The sequence below is a fragment of the Etheostoma spectabile genome, chromosome 18 (genome assembly GCF_008692095.1).
Source record: "Etheostoma spectabile isolate EspeVRDwgs_2016 chromosome 18, UIUC_Espe_1.0, whole genome shotgun sequence".
In the NCBI taxonomy this organism is placed as follows: domain Eukaryota; kingdom Metazoa; phylum Chordata; class Actinopteri; order Perciformes; family Percidae; genus Etheostoma; species Etheostoma spectabile.
Window position 1 is genome coordinate 12105921 of NC_045750.1, and position 21470 is coordinate 12127390.

Sequence of the window (21470 nt, forward strand, 5' to 3'; positions counted from 1 at the left end):
CTAAAGAGGTTTTAAGCAGATGCACTAAAAAGAGTTTAATTACACCCTACATTAGTAAACATGTTAGTTGAACAAGCATGTGAGAATGTTTTGTCTTTGAACTCCTTGTGTGTTTGTTTAGACTCAATTAATATTAGGACTATGGATTGAAAAAATGTCAAATTGTCTAGGGCAGGGTTTGAGTTAATCTGAGCTTTGCGGAGAGTCTTTAAATTAACCAAAGTTAGGACCTGAGATAAATAAAAAAGAAATAGGGTTCCAAGTATGTTTGCAGCTCACGCACTTTCATTAACAGGCATAGTTGGAGCAATATTATACTGCACACCTGGTAGCTTGGTGGTGAAGTACAGCAATACTGTCATTGACACAACAGTATGCTACTCCATTCACAAGAAAATTTGGTGCGTAGTTTTGGAAAGTTTTTTTTGAAGTACTTTTCTTTTGGCCTTTTTATCTCATTACCACAAATAGGACTGATTGCTACATCAAACAAATCCATTATTTGTACTTAAAATGCTGGCAATGTACTGGCAACTTCCACTGTTGGATTTTACTGCTTCCATGGAAGCTCAGACCTCTCCTTATGGCTCCCATGTTACTTGGTCTAGGATGTTTTATGAGTGTTTTAAGCCTCTAACTGTTAACATCCAATTAAAGCTCACAATATAGTTAGTGGCAGTGCTTTTTTTCATCCTGTAAGATACAGTTATTGAGCAAATAGGCCTATAATGTCGGTTTCTCTTTCTTCACCTTTAATGTACTTTAGCGAGTGATGGAGAGCAAGCTGTACCCAGCATGCTGTTAGCCGGTGTAACAGTTTATAGAGGTCTCCTCTCGAATACACTAAATAGTGTGTAGATAACATATTTTACTACTAATAAATATGTCCCGTAGATCCCAAAAGTTCGTACTCAACACCTTACTTCTTGGGTGCTCAGATGTACAGACAGACTCCTTTCATTTTAGTTAGAAGACTACAATCTGCCTGCCTTAACAATAACAATATCAGTGGGATACGATTTAAGTTTGAATAGGCTGGGGGAAAACATTTATTGCACAACATTTGCACTGTAATGAGCAGCAATGAGTCAGTGGATGATTCAGTTTCTCAGGTGAGTGAGTCAAAAAAGGTAGCAGAGAGTACTTTTACAGAAACCAGTATTCTACGAAGGAGATCATGTAAGATTTTGTCCTGTATTGAGCAACAAGGATAAACGCCCACATTTTCCTCTAGAACAAGAGAAAAACTAAACTGAAGTGTCAGCTTTCACTATTCTCACCTGTGATGGTATCAGGTGTACTTTGAACAGGCTGGTTAAAACTAGCCTTCCACAAGGTGGGTGGGGTAATATGATGTGTGTTTGAACAGACAAGGTAAAGTCTCCTGTTGTAATACGTGCTCAGGCAAAGAACGGGCTTGAAAGGAATGTTTTACAACAGTAACACTAACACTGGAGAGACCGTATGCTAAAGGATTACCCACTCTTTGGAAATCACTGATTTGAATGTTAACTTAAACCACAATGGAGGCAACCAGTGATACCACAAAGATCCTGGGAAAGGGTCCTGAATACCTTCGAAAGCAAATGGAACTGGAGAGTGAGACAAAAGGACGCATGAGTGCTGTGGAGAGGCTCGCTGCTAGCAAACCAAAATATGTCAAAAGCCAACAGGTTGTTAACTCAACTCAGGAGCCAGTGATCAGTCTTGGATCAGCCTCGGTGAGTAGCACTGGGTCTTCTAACCGGAGCTCAAACCATTGTGGGAATCTTGTCATAGGGAGTAACTCAAGAGAGGCTACATGTGGTGCACAAATCAACAGCTTACCAGGGCAGGTACGTCGGTCCAGCTCCAAAAACCGTCGAGACTCGCTTCTGCTTTACAGACAGAAATGTGAGTTACTGAGAGGATCAGAAAGTGACCGGAAACATCCTATAACACGCAAGTTGCTCAGCTCTTTGCATAAAAATGTTTCATTACCTGAGGCAACAGATAAGGAGTGCGAATCTGAGTGCAACAAGGAAAAAATCACCACACCTGAGGGAACAGCAAAGGAATGCAGCTCACAATCAGAGAGGAGGAGGAATGGAGTAGTAGAGCAAAAAAACACAGACTACAATGATCCTGGATCTAAGGTGACAGTGGATGTTGTGAAGCAATCTGCTGGACTCCTAACGGTTCCTGAATTTGAAAGCAGGTCTGGCAAAGGAGTAAGTCGTTCTCACTCCGACATAAGCTCCAGGTACTCCAAGAACTTTGCAGACTTTGATGCTTTTTTCAAGTACTGTGGGCTGGGCGGCGAGGTTATTGAATCTTTTGGGAAGGACAACTTCTCTGCACACTCAGATGAAATTGCCATAAACATCCGAAGTGTCAGCATCTCTACATCAGACGACGGCTTCTCCAGGAACAGTGGTGACAGCGACGGAATAATGGAAGACAGGCTACATGAAAAGATACGTCAAGAGACGTCAGTTATTGAGCGCAATGCAAGGATTATAAAATGGCTATACAGCTGCAGAAATGCTATAGAGACCGGAAAAAAGTTAAGAGACCTTGATTGAGATTAAGACAGAGGCCACATGCTTAAGTAACATTGTTGTATAGATGACACTAACTCCTGTCTTTTGACCTTTGGTCTCTCTGCTGTCATTGTGTCATTGTGTACCAATTTCAGCAGACACTTCACAGAACTTGTTTTTTTTTAAGGTCTAAAATGTATGTGCACACTTTAACACAGTAAATCCGTAAGAATAGGCTACATAAGAACACATTTTGGTTTGCCAGGTTGTTAAACAAATTTTATGGCGTTTTTCCACTGCATGGTATCTACTCGACTCACCTCTACTCGCCTTTTTTGGTTTTCCATCAACAAAAAAGTCCCTGGTACCGGTTAGCAGGTACTTTTTGTACGCAGGTACTTCACCTCAGTTGAGGTTCCAAGCCAGCTAAGGCGATACCAAAAGGTGACGTGAAAACCTGCAGACTACTAATTGGTCGGAGAGGATTGTCACTAATCACTGCGTCATCATTGCTAGCGACAGATGGAGGGGGTTTAAATAGTTTAGCCAGTGTTTTTTTTGCTGCCACCAGCTTCTTTTGAAACTAAATTTGTCTTCAGTCTGGCAACAGCCACATGCCGAAAAATAACATACTGTACCTTCAACATTCTGCGTGTCGCGTCAGGCCACAGCGGTTTCTTGCTATGATGACCAGCCACAGTTTGCCTCACGCATGAGGCGATACAAAATCTGCAAAGGAAAAAAGAAGGATGGGGCACCGCGGCCGAGTCAAGACGAACCGAGTCGAGCGGGTACCATTAATGGAAAAACGCCATTAGACTGGTGTTTTTGAACCTCTATTTGATAATAACGCAGTCTCAAATGTCATTATTCTATAAATAAATGCTTAATAATTTGCTTAGTAAACGGATTTTGTCCAGCTCTGCTGCAAGGTACGCAGCCATCATTCACAGAAATGTTTCTTTTTAATGACTTGTAACTAAGCTATAAAACATAAGTAAATTATAGTATATTATCCATCTAATAAGCTATTGGTTATGAAACATTTATAAAAGTTGTTAGAAGGTTGCACCAGCATAAAGGCATAGAGCTGATGTGATGGCATATTAAACATTTCAGGGGGTCCAATACTCATTATCATAAATGATGTTCCTCACTACAACCTGAAATCCTATCTTATCTCAGTTTAGGATGACATTTAGGATTTTTGGTAGTACAATATAACTACTGCATTTTATTAGGATAGGACTTTTGCTTTGCATAACTATCCTAACTTAGGGATTTGTCAAGTTAGGAATTCTAAGTTCCTTCCCGAAATCATTTTGAAAAGTCACGCTCGCTGCGTCCAGAGCTTAGCGCCGCCCGAGACAATTGTGATTGGTTTATAGAAATGCAAACAACCCCTGACCATTTTTTATCCTATCCAGAAATGTTATGTTGAGGGCCAGACCTTCCTCCGCAGCGCTGTGGAAATAGGTCTGGCAATGCGAGGCTAATTTGGCATAGACCTTGTCCTAAATTCAGAATAACTGTCAAAAATGGCAGCAGCACTGTTGTTAGGTATGTATGGCAATTGCAATGAAGATGGGAAACAACATGAACACCGAAATATAATAATTTAAAGGCAACACAAACTGTATGATGATGTTTTAAATTCCCTTGACCATGTATTAAAGGTATTATATCGACTGTCAAGACAATTCATTTTGAATTTGATCAACATGCTAAGATAACATCCATGCCCCGCTTGAAGATGTGGAGGAACGCAATGGTGGTGCAGACACCAGAAACAACTTAATAGAAACATATTTCACTAGATAGGCTAAATAAGTAAATACAGACTAGAAAATTGGAATAACAATAAAGTTTCATTTGATTTAAAAGGCATGAATGGATGAGTGCCGACTAAATAAGAGTATTTATAGTTTGTAATAGTTAGGATTTCTTCAGTTAAGAAAAGATGGGATCTTTGAGATAGGATAGGACGCAGCCATGAGCTTTTGACTTATGAAACTTATGTTAAGATAGGAGAAATAGTTAGGATATTTTTATAAAATGAGGCCCCAGGGTCTTTAGCATTAAAGTGCCCTTGAATCATAATTTATGTAACCTGCTTCTTAAAACCATAATCCTATACGTGTATGCACCATTCCTCTCCAGGTGAAAGGTGTACATTCCATCACACACACACACACACACACACACACACACACACACACACACACACAAACCAGTTAGCTAGATCTGCTCCTTTCATGTATAATTGTGGCCAAGCTTGTTGACAGTAATAAAACAGCATTGTTAAATTTAACTCCAGCCAGATAAAAAGGCTTGTAGGTTGTGGTTATTTTCCAGCCACAGAATCAGTAACTTGCTGAGTTCTGTGTGAGAGGAATGTACCTAATAATCTGATAGGCTTAAATCCAGTGACCCGATGTAACTGCTGTATCTCTTGAACATGTTCTCTCTCTTTCTGTCTTTTAGCCAACCTTTTATGCTGATCAGAGGCTGTAATATAAGTGGGAAAAACAGTCAGACTATTGCTGACTGTGTTAAGTGGAATTACCTACTCAGAAACAAACAATACTTATGTGCAGTAAATGCTAATAGAAACTCATTACTCAGGTGCACCTATGTTGCACCCATGTAGTTCTCCAGAATCCTGGCTGACGGTTTCAAATGAAGACAAGTCATATCATGCCCTTTCCTTTTGTTTACTGCCAGTTACTTCTTAAAATGCAGTTGATAAGTTAGTTAGAAAAAGGGTCACTTAACGTTTCACATGTGGTTCAAACTACAGAACTGTATTGATGGAAAATGTAGACTACTTACATTGCTAAAGGCCAAATGGCTTCTTTTATTGGAATTTGTGTGATGTAAAAGTTTAAGTATTACTAATCTACGACTTAAAACTTGTTTAACTGCTGCCTGTGGAACACTGTTTTATACTGAAGTACTGCAAAAGATTGCTACAGGGACTAAAGTTGCAATGTTTCTCACAAGTAAACTGTTGCCTAAATGTATGTGTGTACAATTGACTGTATAGATATAATACAATCATTTTTTGTAAATAGTATATAAGGCCCATTGGCCGCTGAGCACAGATATGCAAAAGGACCCACCCTCTTAGGAGCAAGACACAGACTTAGTGATGCTTTTGCCTCTTTTTTGTTGTTTAGCGTGTCTTTATAGTTGTTACACATCTCTCTGTGGTTTTGTGTCTCTTTGGGGTTTTGTCCATTTTCTAGTTAATGTGTGTCTCTTTGCAGTTGATTAACATCTCTTTGTAGTTGTTTTATGTTTCTTTGTGGTACCCTGGTACAGTAGGCTCCTGGGCCTGTGCCTGGTAGGCCTGTTCAGGAATGAATCAATAATAGTGGAAATACAGTATAGCATACTGCTTGTAGTGGCACTGGTTACATATTTTGAATATAGGCCTACTGTATGTGGCCTAAAGAGGGCAGTATCTAACAACAACACTGAACCTAATTAGTGTTCAAATCACAGCAACTCCATGATGGCTGACCAGTCAAACCTTTGACAGCACTGCAATCACATGACAAAGGAACAATAAGCACACATTAACCAGTCTGGATGAATGCTTGATATGTAATGCTATTTTTCGCTCTTGCAATAGTGTTTTGCCAACAAAGCGTAATATCTAATGGCAGCAGTTATTCAAACCCTGTCCCTCTTGTGACAACTTTCCACCTTAAACAGATGGATGTGAAAACAGCTTTCTAGTATCAGACTTTAATTATGAGGCCTAAGCATTGAAAGGTCTCAGCTATGTAAAACACAGTATTAAAACAGCTTTGAAAGAACAATTGTCAGTACAATGTGTCATTTAGCTCATGTAGGCTACCTGGAATACCTGCATCAAGACTTTGGAATTTGCGCATAAAGACTTGTGACTTGATTTGAACTTGTTTAAATGACTTGTGACTTGAATAAATACTTACTCTGAAATAACTTGAGACTTGACCGTAGTTTACAAAAAATATGGTCAATAAAACAAAATGTTATCCCTAATTCTCATATAAGTTCCCACAGCTTGTGGTAAAAAAAAAAAGTATTTATAACAAAACTCTAAGTTTACAGCTGTTTAAAAAAGTGTTCCTTTATAACCTCATTATCATCATTACTTACCCTACAGACAGCCGTCCAGTGGTCCTGTTCCCATCCCCCATCTCAAAATCAAAACATAAGTACATGTGCGCAGTCCTCTGTCACGTGTGGAGAAAGCTTCAACAAAACACAATGGATGAAGAAGAGAAATAATCGATTGACAGCCTTTGCAAGCAAATCAGCGACGCGAATCTGGGTAGCAACAAGATAAATACTGACGTTTCGTCCAATCAGAGGGCCTCAGGGGGCGGGGACGAATTGCAGTGTCCGCACTGTGTTTACTTCCGTCAATATTTCCAGGCAGCAGAGAAAAGAAGAAACAGAAGCACTGACAGACGATACACAACAAAGGAGTGACTTAAGGTTTGTTTAGCCGTTTTGTAGAAATGTCCACCTCTGTTATACTGCAGTTGAGATTCTTTATGTTCTTCGTGTGGCGATTATGTGCGTTGAACCAACTGACAGCTAGACTTATCTTATTTTTTTTCTTTTTACCGTTAAGCGTTGACACGATTTGAACAGCGCTTGCTAATGCTGTTTTTTTTTTTTTCAAATGCTAAAGTTAAATGCGTCATAGTCGATTTGAGGAGTGTTATCAAAGCAATATGGCTTAGTCGGTCATTTTGCATCCTATAGTGTTTACCCGTAATATGGCGACTACATGCTCAATAAACGTTTATAAATCTAATGGCCCTCTTGTTAATTTGGCAGTTGTAGTCAGACAGTAAACTGATATGAACATGTAGCTAGCTGTAGACTGCAGACTGAAACTATGGCAGTAAAAGAAAGGCCATAATAACATGTATTGTTGACATTTTAATATTGCTGTATTTTTAGCATTGAAATATTTAGAAAATATTAATTTTATGTGTTTTAAGTTCTTCTCTTTGAATGCCCATAAGGCAATTTTAACTGCTGCAATTTCAAAACTAAAGTTTGAATATTTCATCTAGAATTGTACTGTTGTTTATACCTTGATTTGACTTTAAAGAAGGGACAATGAATTTGAGCAAGTTTTTAGAAAATTGTTTTTGTTTTTTAATCCATATTTTTGCAATATCGACACCGGTGTGTGTGTATATATATATATATATATATATATATATATATATATATATATATATATATATATAAAAACATGTCTGGGCGATATGGAGAAAATCAGATATCACAAATTCTTGACCAAATACCTCAGTGTTGATATTGCAACAATATTGTAGGGTTGACAATTGGTGTTTTCACCAAATATTTCCACAATTAGAAATCTGATAAATAATCATCATTAATGTGGATATAATGACTAAGGAAAATAATAGAACAGCTAGAACAGTCTTTTATGTTCTGAAAATTACATCACTTTACTGTAATGCAGTCTTTAAAGCCAGGAAAAGACAACACGTAAGCTCTATTACAATATCCAAAATTTAGGCCGGTATCTAGTCGTATATCACAATATCGATATAATATACTGTAGATATATTGTCAACATTAAGTATTAAGTAGTTACTACATTTTCAATTAGGTATTCATCTGCTCATTATGGCCTTTCTTTTCCTCTAAAGAGCCTTGAGCACAAAGAAAATCCTGCATCTTGTTAACCCTACAGGTGTTCTCTCTGCTCACAGTCCCCCCTCCCAACTAAAATGCCTTTCTTGGGCAAGGACTGGAGGTCGCCAGGATGGAGCTGGACAAAGACAGAGCAAGGATGGAAGAGGATTATCTTCTATGGACACGAGTTGGAAGATAGCAACAAAGAGATACACTTGAAAGAGTAAGTAATATCTTGCTCACCTTTTGTCATCCATATCTGCCTTTAATGGCATTGTTAATCCAGTGTCAAACTTTTTATGGTGAACAAGTCTGGGTTTTATCAGGTTAGACTGGACCTAACTAACCCAGTACACACTTGCCACATGCATTTAATAATACAGCTATATTGTCCATATAGTACTCAGTAGTTTGTTGTGCTTAGATTCATTTCTACAAGCATGCAGTATAGATGCTAGGGCTGGATGACATGTAGATATAGTATTCATTTTTACTGGTATTATACCTTGATTATATCATTAAAACGTGGGGCGTAAAGAAAATTAAAGTAATGATTCTGAGTAATATTGACTTAAAAACTACTACAATTATTTTTGTGGAGTTGTTCATTAGACATTTGATTTTTCTCTGGTTTAATTAACAGTATACACAGTTCATTGCATTGGACACCAACTTTATCACAGGGGAACTAAAATATATAAGCAACTCAAAATTACCGTGTATATGGGTATTTTTTCCATCAAGTCCATCAGAACTGGTTTGCTCAGAATCTAGTCAAGAGTAGATTAGATATTATTAGCCCTGCAACTCTTGTTTAAAATTGAACGCTAATGATTGGTTACAGCTGCCAGGGCTCACTTTAAGTGTTGACTTGGTTGTCAGACATTTTCCAACTTCCACAAAATACCTCAAAAGTATTTCAGAGAGAGCATTTTCTGCTTCTTAAACATAGGATAGTAGTAAAGCTCACAGAATATAAAGGGAAAGAGATGGGGTTAGACATGCAACAGAAGCAGCGTCTTGGGGTTTCACAGTCTTTGTCTTAGACCAGGGGTCTTCAACGTTTTCCAGACCAAGGACCCCCAAACTGATGGCGAGATGGAGCGGGGACCCCCTAATCATATATATTGTATAAAATTGTGTTATATCAAACTGGTCCTATAGTGCCATGTGTGCATTAATGACTGAAAGACATCTTCTGCCTCCATTTATCTGTTTACTACAGTGTGTTGAATTCATGTTAATGTGTATTTAAAGACATTTCAATTAGTGGAAAAATTGCAGGGGGGAGGGGGGAATATTAAAAAAAAAGTCTAATCAACCTAAAGTTTCGCGACCCCCATGCAGTACCTCTGCGGACCCCCTGTTGAAGACCCCTGTCTTAGACCTCTAAACTACCAAGACTGGGTTTTAGCGATGAGTAAAAACAGTCTGTGTGGACCATGGATTGTTGATGTTTGCTGTGGTTGATACATTTATGTGAGCTACAGTATGTTTTAATGCCTGGCTGCAATCTAAATTTATTTTTTTGTAGAAATGCTGAATAGATTGGAGGGAAAAGGAATAATGTCAGGGAGTCAGTAGATAATAATGAAAATGTGCACTGACCATAGCTGCTGTACTCAGAGCCAGAAAGAAAAACATAATTGAGCCAACAACTCTTATCAGGGCTAAAGCAGAGAGTCTTTGATGAGTTGATTTGCATCCCACAATTGCAGCCTGTTATTGCCAAAGAGGCGTCATGGCAACAGACAGAGTTGAGTATAGGGTTGGGTTTACTCAAGAGGCTAATTTTACATGATACTTACAAACCTCTTAGTTTATCATGTTAAAGAAAAGATAAATATTCAAAATTATTGAGGTGGAAGTTCTCAGCCTAATAGAGGAAAGTGTTTTTGAGTTGACTTCTAAGTTATCTGTTGTTGGTTTTTTGACCTTATTGTGGATCAGAATCTGAACCATTAAGGTCAGGTGTTTGTGTGCGTGAACTAAGTTTATTCTGCAAACTCTCCCCTCAAAGCAGGACACACACATTTTTGTTGTTTATGGGCACACGTTCGAAAGAAGTCATGCAACCTGGTTGTTGTATATAACTTGTTGTAACATAGTGACACTGACTTAACCTGCAAAGTCATTATTGATAACTAAAGATTCCGTAGTATTGGGTAATTGTTCATGTTTTCATCAAGTTGGAAACAAGATTATGCTTGAAGTCTGACTTCTTAAATTACTTTATCTCTTTAATAAACACAATGCTCAGCTGTGTTGTTCCATCACCCCAGAGACAGGAGAGTGTACTATTGAGTTGGTAATACGGTATACCGTGGGGTCTTAAAAATAGCAACGTTGTCAGTTTCAATACGTCATTAAAAAAGATGCAATGCACTTATATAGGAGACAAGGATTAAATATTTAATACAATTTATTTAATGCCTAAAAATGCTTATGTGTGGTTGTCATCACGTGACAGTGTGGAGTAGAGAGCGAGAGAGAGAGAAAGATGGCAAGTCGCGTACCGAGTTACCTGGTCTTGAAAAAGAACACAACTTCTGCAGTTTGACAGCATTTGGGGTTCCAACCTAATGAGAAGGGAGAGGTGTTTCAGTATTAGTGTTTGGTATTCAGTTTCTAAATGGTGTAGGCACAAGCAACAGTTTGGTGATGCAGTCTGAGCCTTACTTCATCATCATTCATTAATAAGTCACGGTAATACCGTATACTGCGGTAAAATATGGAGGAGGTTTGACGGTATCAAAATTTGGATAGCAACCAACTCTAGTGTACTACCTCTACTATGATTGTCGGGGAACAATGGAGTAAGCTTATATATAAAACTACAGTAAAAATGTTGGTATATAAAGCGTGTTTTTTTAGATTCCCTAAAATCCTACATAGTGCCAGACCAGCACAGAAAGTTACAGAAAGTCAATATTAAATTTCTTGTTCAGGATCTGTCTCCTGGAGTTACTTTTGGATGTTTGGAAATTGGTGCAACATGTACTATAAATCATGGAACAGGGGTTGTTGCTTGGAGTTGTGTGATTAATGTTACCATACATGCCAGTTCTTCTGATGGGAGCACACAATAAAACAACTAAGGTCAAATGCCTGCTGTGCACTTTTAAAATACTGTCCCTCTCAGAGGCGTTTAGTGGGTTTAAAGACTTAACAACCACTGTTTGTTGAAAGCAGCTGTACTAAAACAAGTTATCGTATTTCAGGCGTTATGGTCTGTACTACATGTGGCCCTGTGGACAGTCTGGGTTGCCTCCCAGCAGGAGAGCTTGCCTTGTTATCTGCAGGAAACATGTTTTGTTTTGACGCATGCCAACTGACAATGAGTCATCACATAAATGGAGAGAAAAAAGGAGGGTCCCATTCTTAGGCTACGTCTACAATACTTATTTATCATTTTAACTATATTTGTCTGCTCCTTCTTTATATAGTATATGTGTTGAGGGTTTGTGTGGTGTTATGAGGCTTACTATTTCGGTCATTAGTTTGTTCATAATGTGCATGGCGTCTTCCCCCTGTTAATGAGATTGGGCCAGGGTCTAACTTAGCTGCAAGGGTTAAAATCAAACATGATAGCTCATTTTGCTTTCAAGGACCAGATCAATTGACTACAAGGTACAAGTTAGCTTTTTTTATTTTTTCCAGAATACAGGGGGAGGAAATTGGGTATTATCGTTGATAAAAACAAATACAATTTTAAAAAGACATAAAACAATGGCAAAGACAGTTGAGTAAAGTCGCGTCGCATCACATCATCTCATGTTTCATCAAAAACAATTAAGTTAAAATGCACACAAAAGAAATGCTTACTACTGGCTATAGTAAAAATAGAACTGTGTAAACTCACAAGTTTGTTGTTGCAGTGTTCAGCAGGGTATAGAAAGATACACTAAGCATTTGACAAGCAAGCCTCACTTAAACAGTGTGCAGGACGCTGGTGTCCTGCTAGCGTGATGGGGTGAAGGATGGAAACTCAGCACCAGTTGGTGATATCTCCCTCCAGTCCACTCTTCTATTGATCAACTAACAGTACCTCACAGTGTCACATTAGCTGGTCAGCAGTCTTTTCACAAATAAGCACAGGACACAACATCAGACAATAACTAATGATGTCATCTGTTCATATTGGCGGCTCTCCAAATGCAGCTTCACTCAGAAAGGCCAGTGACTTCATGCAACAGTAAGAGGTACACTTGGCAGAACACATGTAGGGCCAGAAACAAAGAAAAGCACTATGGCGGACACTGGCTTGCTTTACTGTGTTACAGAAGTAGTTTATGTATCTTTACACATCAACAAACCTCTATCACCGATTATCTGCAAACACTCAAGTGCCAGATTGGTGCTTTATAGTTGAGTGTCAGCTTAGTATTTGACCATCACTTTACTGTCAATTTCTGTAACAGATCATTTATCTGACACTATGATTGCACTAGTCGTTAAGTCAACTTACATTTGTCAAAGCACGTCAAAAATGAAACTTGAATACATTTATCTAACAGTAAGTTAGAAAAGTGTAACAGCTAAATGTCTTCCACATCCTCTATTTGTTTCTTCCTGGTTTATGTCGACTTCCTACATAACCCTCATTCCTGTAGCTTATGTATTTCAGGATACATTTTAAATATCTATAAACCCTTTGCAAAATTCCTGCCGCTGTGTGACGTCTTTTATTGTCTCTGTGGAGGCCGGTGCTCTGCATGCAACCTGTGTTAAAAGGTCAAGCTATTGCATTCCTCACTGTGACAGATTACTTTGCTTGCTCGTGTGTTCATGTGTATGCCTTAGCAATTGGATAAATGGATAGAGACGAGAGATTACTGTAGAGCCCATTCAACCTGTTGACTTTAGTCAGACAAGAAAAGTCCTGCCTTCACTTATTCTGGATTGAAAATTAAATTAGTTTCGGTGTGAAATCATCCAGATTGTGATTGGTGAAGTAAAGATTTCCTCCAGTTTCTGAAAGCTCACAAACAGAACATAGCCCTTGTATTATTCAAAAGAATAAATACCCTGTAGTATTCAAGTGTTTCTATAGAAAATCAGAAAATAGTGAAATATGTCTATTATAATGTTTTTAAGCCCAAGGATGGCAACTCAAAATATCTTGCAGATACAGTGTTTGCAGGGGGGAAGCTGTTGATGGATCATGTGCTTGTTGCTAGGCTAGTTGGTTGGGGCACCTGTGCAGACAGAGGTGGCTTAGCTCTATGACTGCAACTAACAATTGTCTTTATTCACAATTTATCTGCTGATTATTTTCTAAAAAAAAAAGTTTTTACTCTAAATTGTCCCAAATAGTGAAATATGCCCAGTAAAATGTTTTTGAGTACAATCAGCTGACTCTTGGTTGGTAATTTTGCCAGTTGGGTGCTCAACTTCAGCCAATGGATTATCAATGCTTGGGGAGTCAATCACCAGTCCAGTTCTTTGATCTGTTAAAGGTCATTAGTATTAGAAGGTCTAGTTAAAGATGAATAGATCTTAGTGGAGATAACAATTTCTGCTTTTATTGTATTTTATTTAAATATATTTTATGTGCAGTGGAAGAAAATATTTTCACAAAGGTAGTACTCTGCAAAGAGACATATTGATCTCCTCAGGCCTCCTATCTTTTCATGAGTATTTTAGGCATATTTCAGTCCTGTTTAGGGCGGTGGTGAAATTTGCATTTATGCAAGTCATTTATATTATAAAAGGCACAGTAAGTGAAAGGTACAAGAGGCTACAGTTTGATGGCTAAGTAGTTGTAACCTCAAGTATAAGAGAAAATACAGACACAAACTACAAACACAGGTGTTTGCATACATAGATATTGCATGTAGAACATTAACATGTTTTTATTTTATTTGATACATTTGAGAGAAATATTGAATTAATATTAAATTAAAACATTCCTGAGACTCAAACATGCAATGGTCTTGCTGTCGTTTCATTAAACTGATTCATTTTGTAAGACTGGTTACAAAGAGGTACAAATGTAGCTCCACCCTGTTCTGAAGCATTTAAATTCAATGTAAATAGAGAGAAATATGCTCAGACCCTGACAAACACACAGCCACGTAGAAGTTTGTTAACATGCTCTCACATGATTTATGCCTTCATTTGGGTTTGTGTTGTAGTTGGGCCAATTCAAACCTCCCATGTCAACATACATCAAGTTGAGTTGGTCAGCTGCCAAAATTTGAAGATCTATCTTATCAGAAATAACAAGGCCACTTATTAGCCAAGCAGGCCCAGAATGGCTGCCAGAAACAACAGAGCTCAGATTGAGATTTCAAAATGTTTTGCCTGTTTTCTGAGAAAATATTGTCTGAGTCACATCTGTGATTCTGTCTCTCAGACTGTGATATATGTCTGCCATCTGCTGTGTTTCTTCCATTATAACAGACATTGTGAATCGTTATATTGTCACACCTCTTGACTACTCTGACTCCTGTTACACCTGTCTTAGCCTGCTTATTATTCCAAATCGTCCACAATGAAGCAACTTCAAGCTGATTTAGTTTCCTGCGTATGTGCTGGTTCTGATAACCCCAAAATACTGCAGCACTTAAACTTCTTGTGCTGGATCTATCATGCCATTGCAACGTGCGTGATATACAGGACGTTATTAGAAAGTCACTGTCAGTTGCTCGAGGCTTCTTTACATTGTACTTCAGTTGCACTGGGGACCCTGTCATGCAATTCTATTTATTAACAAATTCCTCCCATGCCTTCTGTCTAAACAGGCTCTGCAGTGACAACAAAGAGAATCTGTTTGTTGGAGATGTGTGTGAGCTCGCCACCACAAAGAGGAAAAAGGACCTCTACAACAATAACACCAAATCCCAGTGTGAGTTTCAGCAACACATAATCACTGTTTTAATTTCATAAAAAGTTTGTGGTATGAAAATTAAAGATCGTTTATAAAAGAAAGAAGAAGAAAAAAAGCAGAGAAGAAATAAAGGGAAACACAAGTCACAATTGGAGTGAAGTGGCCATTACCTATTGCAAGCTCTGTTTGCATTTAGGTTTATTGAACTAAAGCCTTGTTATTTACTTGGTAATGTCTCACCTAAGATTAGTTGTGCAGTTAATCAGCATTTAAATGTAACTAGGGTACTCATATTCTACTTGATGTCTTCCATTATTTGCTGTTTATACGTCTACTTCGCTGCATATCAGACGTATTGTACTTTATACCACCCTACATTTATTTGACTGCTATAGTTAATAGATGTTTTGTAGGTTAAGATTTACTTACAAATTATATGATGGTCTCAAAGTATGAAGCATTGTTACTGAAATTGGTGTTCCACACTTCTGAGATCCCAAGGACACACACAATATATTTAGTGAGAAACACTAAATTGTAACTTTTGTTTGTTTATAAGAAAAAAGAAAAAGAAGAAAGTACAGTAGTTTTGCTGACAGTACTTGAATACTTCTACTTAAGATGTGTAACCCTTAATCGTTGACTGTATATTATTAACAGTCTATGCCCTTATTGCAGGACTTACTTTTAATTGAGTTAATATTATATTGTATACATTTTACATTATACAGTTCAAAGTCCCTGGCTATTCTCCACCATTCTTCCTCTGTTGAAGGTGTCTATCAATAGAAGGAAAGAACAATTAAGGCTAGGAGTTAAACTTCATTTAGTACACTGATTCATAAATTTGACTGATGATTAAAAAAAACATTGCTCAAGTACTGTGCATAGAAATAACTAAAACTGTTAGACTAGGTCTATATTAGAATACATTGGCATACACACAAGCTTTTTAGTATCTGTAACCTTGTTGTCCTAAAAGCGTTTTCATTGCAAACCTATTTAACGTTATTTACCTACATCTCTCTCTGTAGAACAGACGATCCTTGCTGCCCACGCATCCTAATCTATTCTTTTCTTTCTCTTTTTTTTCGTATCACTGTTGTTCCAAAAACGGATGTCCGCCAGAAGGCAAATTCTATAGTGGTGCAGGTTATGATGTTCAGTGTTATGTTGAAACTGTTACAGTACGGTTTTGAGTCAACAAAGTGACTAAAGCCAAGAGCCAATAATGATTTTTATGAAGCTAATATATAATAACATTTACATCAAAACACTTTAATAAATGAACTCTGTTTTTTCCTTGTCCAGTTGTTTTCACGGATAAATGGATCTACGTGCAGAAAGGGAGCACAAAAGAAGTGAGTGCTGCAGCTTTTACTAGAAAATTTCACATGAAGGATTTGTTGTCTGTTTATTGAAACATATTTTTATTTGAAATAAATAATGATTTAATAAAAATGAATGTGTGTGTATTTTCATGTTTACACACAGCGACATGGATACTGCACGCTTGGTGAAGCCCTCAACCGTCTAGACTTTTCCAGTGCCATTCAGGACTTAAGAAGATTTAACTATGTTGCAAAAGTAAGCAATAATAATCACTCATGTTGATTAAGAGTCCTTTTGATTCCGACTTTTTCTTATCCTCTAACTGTCTTACTCTGTTTTTCTCTCATAGCTTTTCCAGCTAATAGCCAGGTCTCAGCTGACCTCTTTGAGCGGAGCTGCACAGAAAAACTATTTCAATATACTGGAGAAGATTGTACGAAAGGGTAAGGAGACCTGAGGCGGAGATGTAGGCAGACATTTTGTCAGTTCTCCTGTAGATGAACCATAGACCTAGATTAGGCTCTTGTTGTGTTAGTAAAAGTAGCTTTATATTTCCCAGAAAGAACATTTATTTACCAAATGGTTTAAGGCTCAAAACAACCAGAACATGTTGAATTTTGTGGTTCATGGGGTTGTGTTTCCTCGTGGAGCAAAGTACAGTAAAACCTATATGGTAAAGTAATGCCTTTTAAAACCATGCACAGTTCACCTGAAACTGTGGTTGGTATTTTTCAATCTTGTGTTTTTTTCTTTTGTTGTACTGTAAAAATAGGATCTTTACAGCAATTAATGTATAAAAGATGCATTTTACTTACATATATAGTTACATTATGTTACATTTTGGCTGCTAATGTTTTCTTTTTCACCCTAAAATATTGTCTTGTGTTTTGTGTTTGTTTTCAAAATGTCACTACTAGTTCTCGTCGACCACTACAACCCGCGCCTGGTTAAGGATTTGCTGCACGACCTGAGCTCAACACTGCACAGCCTGACCATCCATGTTGGCAGGTGTGTCCTCGTGGGCAACGTAAACATCTGGTTATGCCGACTGGAGACCATTCACAAATGGAAGCAGCAGCTTAACAACCTGCAGATCCCCAAGGTAGAAGGTGTACTGGTGTTTGTGTGTGTACGTGCATAAGTCTCCATCCCAGAACTTGCTTTTCTGCATGCTCTTGGCCTCAACACACATCCAGTTCCAATTTGAGCTGCCTGTATGTAATTGTGACTTTTAAAAAGGGAATAATGAAGTAGGTATGCATCTACTGACCTCACTGCTGCTCACTTTACATGCTGATTAATGCGAAGGATTGACAACTGTGATGTAGGAATATTTGCGTTTTTCTTCACAGTCCAGCTCTGAATTTTGATGTGTTAATCTTAATTGTTTCCCCAGCAAATATGCAGTGGCATGTCATTCAACGACTTGCCGCTACATATGCAGAACAAGATCCTTTGCGAGTTATCTGATGCCTATGACATCATTAACCTGGGGCAGGCCACGCCTACTTTGCACAGCCTCAGTGAGAACAGGATACTGTGGAAGAAACTCTGCCACTTTCACTTCTCAGACAAACAGGTGAGAGGACAAAATATTTAGTTTAAGTAGACATGGATGGTTAATATGTACAGCTGAATCTGTTATTTTAATAATGCTTTTTAAAAGGAATATGCCTAAAACATCCACATGGCAGCTTAGTAGTTCACCAGTTGACCACTAGAGGGCATAATTGTTCAACTCACATCTCTCTCTCTCTCTCTCTCTCTCACACACACACACTATCTCGCACACATCATATAAGCACCCACTCAGGATTGGTGTTAATGAGAAATGGTCCTCAATTATATCTAATTACACTTTGCTCCAGTTATAATTACTTTCTCGTCCCCTGGGTTTTAAATGTTTTTTTTGTGTTTTTCCTTCCATCCATACTCAGTTCTGTAGAAAGTTGGTCCTATCCAAGAGTGAAAGTGTGGACTGGAAGCTGATGTACTTCACCCTGAAGAAACATTATCCAATGAGGGAGCAGTACGGCGACACCTTGCACTTCTGCAAACACTGTAGCATCCTCTTCTGGAAGGTAAACAACAAGAGAACACACACCTGCAACCACATTCATTTCATGTAGGAAACACCATATGACTAGTCAGTACTGTTCATCAGACTGCAAGTAAATTACAAGTTGTTCATTATGTTAAAAGAAGGTAACAATAGGTTCAGTGCAAGTTTACCTGGTTGGTTCAGCGTTAGGGTTATGGCCTTTCAGTGTTGTAGACTGTAGCTTAGTATGTGTACAGCAAATGAAATCTGAAATGTTTTAAGAGACATTTCTCACAGACCTGCAATCTCTTAAACTGTATGAAGATCAGACATGAGAGTCTATCAAATCAAGTTTGTACCAGAGCACATTGTATTCCCTTGTACAACAAGACAAAACACCCATTATCATTTGGTACACTCTTTGGTACACACTGTATAGCTTGGAAAGTCTGGAGTTTGGAGACACTTAGAGCCAATCATGCAGCCTCTCTTACACTGATAGCTGTCTCTAGCATGCCGTGAGAAAGGTGTATAATAGTAAAATTGGATTCTGTTTTATATAGTAAAAAAACCTCCATGTTCTGTTTATTTAACAGGAGTGACACATATACAAATACATTATCACTGATGTTAAAAGTAATTCTTGTTGTTTTCAGTATAATAGATGCTGTGAACTTGTTTAGCCCATACCGTTATACAATGTTTATGTAGCGATCAGAGGCCAAACAAGTGAAATGTCTTCCCTTAATGGCACATGTGATTGTACCTTAAACCATGACAACGTTTGAGTTAATAACTTCTGGGGAAGATGTTTATCTTCACAGACTAACGGTACTTGGATTACAAAATGCAGCTGTTCCTACAGTATCTGTTCCCATATTCAATTGCGAAAACAACAATCCTGTCATCCTCCTTGACTGGGTGCTTACACTTTTTAACCTCTGCCCTCTTTGCGTCCTCCCCTTGCTTGTCTCCCTTCCTTCCTGGCTCTTCTCCTGGTTCCCCTTCTCCCTGATTTTTTAAGGATCGCCACCTCGCTTTGGTATTCAAGGTACTTTCCGTCCCATCATGCCTTTCTGTTCTCCGTCAGTTGCCAGTTTGTCTCATGTTTCCCAGAGGGTCTGATTCATAGCTTATCTTTCCCATGTGTTAAGCTTTGTCTCGTACTGTTCTCAATTTCACTTGACGTCATCATGTTTTGCTCGAGGTGTGTTTAGTAAACAGTGCCACTTTTTTTGCTGACTTTTAATGGCATTCTTGAAGTTCATAGATTCCTCTGAATGTTGAGTTCATGTGTCTGAAAGAAAACGTAAATGTTTCTCCGTGTATACTAATGCACCAGGCATTTGTAAATCCATCACTAAGTTTGTGTTGAAGCCGTTCCATGATCTAAGTACCTACTGGGTGCTGCATAGCTGCTCCTTGGGTTTCCTGGTCTTCCTCCTTTCTGACAATGTGGTTGTTGACTGTCTTCCAGGACTGTGGCCATCCATGCTCAGCCAACAACCCAGACAGCTGCCTCATGCCCATTTCTCCGCAGCACTTTATCGACCTCTTCAAGTTCTAAACCCTCCGTGTTGTTCTTCAAGCAAAGCAATCGTTTACTCTTACTCCCAAACCAAGAGTGTGTACGAGACCTCAACGTCATAAACTCAAATACAAAGGGCTTCAACTGAAAGAGATGACTTTTTATGTCTTCATTTCCTTACGCACAAGTGTTTCTATTAGGCATAGGAAAGATTTAATGGATGTTTGTAGATTTTAAGAATGTTGGTGATATTTTCCTCCTCCTGCATAAATGTTTTGTCTTCTTGACAAAAAGGCTTTTCTAACAGAGGGAGTACAACAATATTATGTAAATGTAATGTGAATATGTGAAAGAATTTATATGTCAAATGAGTTGTTGCATGTTTATGGTAGGTAGGTGGTGATAGATGGCAACACTTTTTAAATGGCAACATTTACAGGGTGGCAGGATAAGATGCCTCATGTGTTACTCGTTTATTTAATGGGGTTAAACTTTTCTGCCTTTTGCTCCACTTCGTCCTGATGGTATTTCTCTGCAATAACTGAATGCATGTCATGTTAGAGTCTATGTTTACTTACTGTATGTTGTCCTTTGTGAATTCTTGCTGTGCTCTGTGTACATCGGAAGTGTCGACACTAAGAAAAAATAATTTCTTTAACCGTACAAGTTTTTACAATCGACTTTGTCAGAACTGTCATGTGACAGACGGAAGAAATGTTAAACCTCCTTATTTTTTTGGGGGGATGTATCCTTCCTCCAACTTTTGTAATATTCATTTGCTATCCCAATACTCTTGATGGTACTATTATGACATATGTGGGACAGAAACTAGTTATAAATAATGAAATATAAAAAAGAAAAAACAGTTTCTGTTCTTCATTTTATACTGTGAGGCGCAGGGACTTTTGTTAACTGTATTAAGATTTTTTTAGACTTGACCTAATTGTATTTTCCGCTCCTTGGATTTGGATATGGATTTGGATACAGTATATGTCTTTGCACCTTAAACAGCAAGGAAAAATAGTTAGTCACTGGTCACAGAGCAAAGTTTCCTGATTATTATTCTTCCTCTTAATCTCTAGACTGAATCTTTCTACAGGCATTTCAATGGGAATTCGCAACCACTGCATAACATTCATGTGCAAATTTAAAGATTTGGCAGTTGTGGCTAAATGTTATTTCACATAACAATAATTTCTTTAGTAACTTGACAGTATGTTGTTAAGGGTCTGACCACTTTCAAATTCCCAACAAAGTCTGCTAAATCAAGGTGTAGATTTACTCCAGACTACAATGTGTTGAATAAAGTACAGCAAGACAGTCAGACTAGATCTTTATTCTGCTCGAGAAAATGTGACCAAGCAGGATACAGGCATCTCTGGAAGTGGACCTGTATCTGTGTTCACTTCTGGCTGCAATGAAGCAGACTTTAGTATCAAACAGATAAAAACTGAGAAAAAGAAGAGAAGCAAACATCAGTGGCATGACATTTTCAGAAAAATCTTTGTCTCAGTCCAATACGATATACAGATATTCAAA

At 38.0% G+C, this 21470-nt stretch overlaps 2 protein-coding genes across 6 annotated transcripts; both read left to right on the forward strand.

Annotated features, from left to right (window-relative positions):
• The first annotated feature begins 1304 nt into the window (after window positions 1–1304).
• Window positions 1305–2693, forward strand: fam110c (family with sequence similarity 110 member C). Its single transcript, XM_032543194.1, has one exon. The coding sequence runs from the start codon at window positions 1524–1526 to the stop codon at window positions 2562–2564; it is 1041 nt and encodes a 346-aa protein (XP_032399085.1). The 5' UTR covers window positions 1305–1523; the 3' UTR covers window positions 2565–2693.
• A 4101-nt stretch (window positions 2694–6794) lies between these two features.
• On the forward strand, window positions 6795–21255 carry fbxo25 (F-box protein 25). 5 transcript variants are annotated; one of them, XM_032543190.1, is made up of 11 exons: window positions 6795–7013; window positions 8257–8421; window positions 14945–15048; window positions 16342–16391; window positions 16525–16617; window positions 16712–16805; window positions 17280–17464; window positions 17759–17941; window positions 18300–18443; window positions 19428–19454; window positions 19881–21255. In XM_032543190.1, exons 2-11 carry the CDS (start codon window positions 8294–8296, stop codon window positions 19968–19970), a joined length of 1098 nt encoding a protein of 365 aa, XP_032399081.1. In that variant the 5' UTR covers window positions 6795–7013; window positions 8257–8293; the 3' UTR covers window positions 19971–21255. The 5 variants fall into 5 exon arrangements, with proteins under 5 accessions (XP_032399081.1, XP_032399079.1, XP_032399083.1 ...); XM_032543188.1 differs by having other exon boundaries at window positions 6858–7013; window positions 8276–8421; XM_032543189.1 differs by having other exon boundaries at window positions 6919–7013; window positions 8213–8421.
• Window positions 21256–21470: the final 215 nt, after the last annotated feature.